At 39.8% G+C, this 4,805-nt stretch overlaps 1 protein-coding gene across 1 annotated transcript in view; it reads right to left on the bottom strand.

Moving 5' to 3' along the window:
• Positions 1 to 4,354, bottom strand: part of LOC108578203 (neuroligin-3-like) — a 25,165-nt gene extending 20,811 nt beyond the window's left edge. Inside the window, exon 1 of the mRNA XM_017941485.1 lies at positions 4,003 to 4,354. Coding sequence (XP_017796974.1) covers positions 4,003 to 4,354 — 352 coding nt within the window. The remainder of the gene's footprint in view (positions 1 to 4,002) is intronic.
• Between the last annotated feature and the right edge of the window lie 451 nt (positions 4,355 to 4,805).

Raw genomic sequence — 4,805 nt, forward strand, 5'->3', positions numbered from 1 at the left:
CGAAACGTTAAAATTCTTCTTTTTTTTTTTTGGGGTAAAAATGTTTTTTCCTTTCAAATTGCCACTACTTTTGTAATAATTAAAATATTTGAAATGTAATAGGCCACATTGCAGGTAATATATTTTTATTTATGAATCAAGAAGAATTTTTTATTTTAAACGTTCCAATCCTTGCCAACGATGCCGGCCAGCCATCGATGTTCTAGCAGAAGATGTGTCGCAATAACTTCTCTATTCTCTAACACATCTACTTTTTAAAAATTGCAAAATAAAGCTGAAAGTTACCTTTATATCTGCTGAAAAAATTGAAACTCTTCATTCAGAAGTTACATATGAAAAAAATTGCCACACTTTTACCTACTTTTAGATGCCTCAGGATGCCCTTAAAACAAAATAACATCAGGAATATTGTCGAAAAATCGAAACGATAAAATATCGTATTTGTAGTGACTTGTGAAAATATTCCGTTCGTCTGAAAAATGTATAGAATGTGCAATATCTTTTTGGGGTACAGAAATGAAATTCTAGCAAAATTGGTGTTTGATTGGAGGAGAGAACGCAATATGAAGTTTCCTGTTAAAAAACACGTCACATATTTCATTGTACGCCACATTCATCTTCCTCCCGGTAATCTAAGCAATAACAATGATCACGCTATCGCAACCGGAATAAAACCCCCGAAAGCTCAAAATTCGTCGGTTCTAACAAGCCAATCGAGGGGAACAAAGCCGCTTCGTTAACTTCCAAAGCCGTTTGCCTCAATTAATACACGTCTTCCTTCCACCTGCTTTGGCTCCCTTTGCGGCCGACAATTTATCAAGACAGATTTATACGAGCAATTTCGAGCAAGCTCTGTATCTGGGAAGCTTCATCGACGTAGCCGTAATATCGGCCGGGAATCGGTCGGGGCTAAGCGAGAAATTCCAGGCTGACAGGCTGACTGGTACCCTTTCGCCTCGGACAAGAAACGAGAGGGAAGAACGAGGGAAAGAAACACAGGGGGAGAAAAGTCGGATCGCGGACGTTCCGCGGCCTCATAAACGCGGAAAGTATTTTCCAATGGTCGACCGTTCCGTGACCATCGGGGCTGAACGATGATATTTCACGCGCATAATATCGTGCAAAATCCCCCGTCCCGCCTTTCTGCTGCTCTCCCCTCTGTCTTTTGTACGGTTTTATCCTTCGTGACAATTTCTGGAGTATCTTATGAGTTCTGGCGAAGGAAGAACGTGAAATGAGAAAGAAGAGACGATTTCCACGATGGAAATTGGCGAGATGAAGAAGAAACAGAGGGAGATTGAGATAATGTTGCTTGTCTTCGCACACTTGTCTCCGAGAATCTCATTTTTTCACCCTTTTTTTTTTGGAGTGTCTCGAGGGGAGGGATTTTCGTGTCTCTTTTTCGGTGCAGATACACATCGAGAGTTTGCAATGTTCCTTTACCACCTTTTAACGAGGATCGGGGAATCTGCAGAGTTTCGAAGAATTTGTTTTCTAATTATGGTAATCTAGAAATGTTTTAAGGATTCTTTAAACTCTTTTATTTTTGGTGCAAGTACACCTGATGGAGTTTGGAAATCATTTTTTTAGCACTATTTTGTGTGAGGTTTAGAGTCTCGAGGACCTCTCTGGAGGGTTTGAAGAATTTTTTTCTAATTATGGTAGCCTCTAAAAGTGTTTTCAGGAATTCTGAAATTTTTTTAACACTTTTTTGTGTAGATACTTCTCGAAGAGTTTGGAAGGTGTGCATTGAATGCTAGAAGAGTACATTCCCAATAGGAATGCGAGCGATGGTTTAACCTTCGATTTTCCTAGTGGAATTAATTACTTCGAGCCTTGGGTATGATCCAAGAGGTCGGGTTGCATCAGGGTGGTCAAGTTGGACGAAGAATTTATCGAGGGTGAGGGAAGAATTAAGCCTGAGAAATTTTCTTCGATTAAAAAATAATTTGGGACTTTACGAAACTCGAGCAATTCTGGACAACCTGGTGGCAGATAGGAATCTCTGCATTTGAACCTTTGAAGCTCTTGTTACTTCATTTAAGTTTTCTAAGTTTTCTAGTCCTAAATATTTCGTGCTCCTTTGGAAAATCACAGTACGAGTTCGATAGACTATAAATAACAGGTATGTCGTATGTTATACATTTTTGAACAATTTTTCATTGTTATAATTTGCAATTAATGTATAAAATGTCGTAAAATTAGTTTTAGTTTAATTAACAACCCAATTGTAAATTATTACCTTGTTACAAGTGCTCGTAGACGCTACTTTAACCCTTTCGCGACTAGCGCCGGTTATATCCGGCATCCACTATTTGTAAGCGCGTCGCCTCAACAACTCAAAGTGAAGATTTATTACTGGATTTATTTTAAAATAAAGAACAAGGCCTTTAAGATTTTACACGGACACACTGGGAGCTCGAAAAACGCGAGACACTCATGGTGTCTCAAAGGGTTAACACTCAAAGGGTTAAAGAAAAATAAGTAGTACGAGAGAGTGATTGATCAGACAGTTTACGTACGCCCTGTACGTCTGACTTTTTTCCCACTTAACTACTTTCAAACTCAATACGTAATCATTCTTCTATATTTCCATAGTATTACTGCACACTTTTGAACTGAAATTATTTTTAAATGATATTTTAAGAGCATATCGACACACCTCGCTATTTTGCCTTCTAATCTATGAAGAAGCACGAGCAATCAGTCTACCAATCGATCTCTGATACCGCGTCTCAAGGAACGTCCAAGCTACGACGTCGACCAGAAAGCCGTTCGACACACATAAGCTCGTTTCCTTGCGAATTCTTCTCGAGAGTCTCGTTAGCGGCCCGCTTCACGATCGAAGGAATCACGAAGGAGTATTGGATTCATCCATTGAAAAAGAAGAGGCACGGCGCAGCCGATGCGGTGTCTCGTTACTTATGGTATAACGATTTCTCTCGATTCTTCGGTCACGTTCGACGGGTAACTTCGTCGTTCTGTCATCGAATTCTTGATTGTTTCAACCGTACGATCTGCACGCATGAATGAATTTTGCGAACGAAATAAAGATAGAACCACGAGGAACATTTGAAAATAACTTGGTCTCCTTAACGTTGAATGGGAAGCCCGATTTTTATCGTGTTGCACGACAAAATCCAGAAGTTTCACGTGAAAATTTACCATCCATTGAACGCACATCTAGCTCAAGGGAGAAGTAACGAAACGAAAGCTACTTTTAACGAATCTAATTTCTTCTGCAGCCCTTTGGATTTTTTCTGGAGAAAAATATTTTTCACAAAAATATTTCGTACATTTTTCACAATTATTCCCTCTTCTTTCGACAAGAATTAACCTTTTGCACTCCACTAGCTCTGCTACGGCGACACGTTAATTTAAAATGAAAATTTCAAGTTTTCCTTGTGTTCTCAAAGTAAAGCAAATAACAAAACAAATAAAAATAAGTAAAGTCATAAATATTGAAATTGTTTCTTTTCAAAACAAAACTGGATTATCGAAAACTTCACTGCAAAAGTGTGCTAGAACTGCTGGTCGATCGTATCAAAATATACTTCAAGTGCAAAGGGTTGAATACGAAGGTAATTCTCAACATTAACACTTCCAGTTTTCTCATTCGAATGCTTAATATTGGATATGGGTGATTGAAATAAAATTGTCTTTGCATTTATTCTGCGACTCTGAAGAAACGTCTTTACTGTTTGAAATGTTCAATGGAGCTGTCTCTGGACACCCAAAAAGAGAAAACTGGGGTCCGCTTATACCCATGAACTGTTTATCCTATTGTATCGCAGTGTGCAGTGCTTGACACGAAGACGAACACCAGACACATCTGGTGGAAGTCCTAGTGTCTTTGTCCAAAAGAACGTCGAGACATTTTTGTCCTCGCTCGATTATTTCTACAGGGTGTTCTTAGAAACAATTCAACACTTAAAAACTCGATCGGGAGATCTTTCCAAAAAGCAACCTAACCATATTCTTATCGATTAAAAAGGAACTCACCACGGACTACTGTCGGGCTGATGGCGAGAAAATGAACGCATGCCGCGCCTGTCCCCTGACCCATCAGCGTCACGTTGTTGGGATCGCCGCCAAACAGGGCAATGTGCTCTTTGACCCAGTGCAAAGCTGCGATCTGATCCATCAGCCCGTAATTCGCGACCCTCGCCTTGGTCTGAGGCGCCACGTTGGCGTTCAGGAAGCCGAGCACGCCCAACCGGTAGTTCATCGTCACGATCACTTGGTCGGTGTAGCTGGCCAACACGCTGCCATCGTACGGGTTTCCGCTACCCCAATCGTAGCTCTCACCGTGGATGTACAACAGTACCGGATGCCTTCTGTCGCTCTCCGCCATTCCTGCACAGAGAAAACGATATCTTTAGCGTATTTTTATTCCACAAAGGTAGATAATATATAGATGTGTATTTTTTTCTTTTTAACTGCTTGCTAAAAGCTTCACACTTAGGGAAGATCAAAAGAATGTGCTTCGGAGTTATTTGGCAATTGCGTACATCAGAAATTGGAAGGTTCGTTTCAGAGAGTAGATACATACGAATGTGCGAGTTTCGTGTGACCTATTGTGAGCCTATTCTGAATACGTTTTTCGTTTTAATAACTGTACACTTAAGACTTTTGGGTCAAAAATAACATAAGACCTTATGTGTAATAATTCTTGTTTCTAACGCGACATATGATCCTAGACAATAAACGTTTAAAATAATGTTAAGGAACGCAAACTTGATAACAGCAAAAATTGCTAAAAATATAAAAAGGCGGTGGGTCAAAAAAGATCCGAAGACCTACCT

The sequence above is a fragment of the Habropoda laboriosa genome, unplaced genomic scaffold (genome assembly GCF_001263275.1).
Source record: "Habropoda laboriosa isolate 0110345459 unplaced genomic scaffold, ASM126327v1 scaffold1554, whole genome shotgun sequence".
In the NCBI taxonomy this organism is placed as follows: domain Eukaryota; kingdom Metazoa; phylum Arthropoda; class Insecta; order Hymenoptera; family Apidae; genus Habropoda; species Habropoda laboriosa.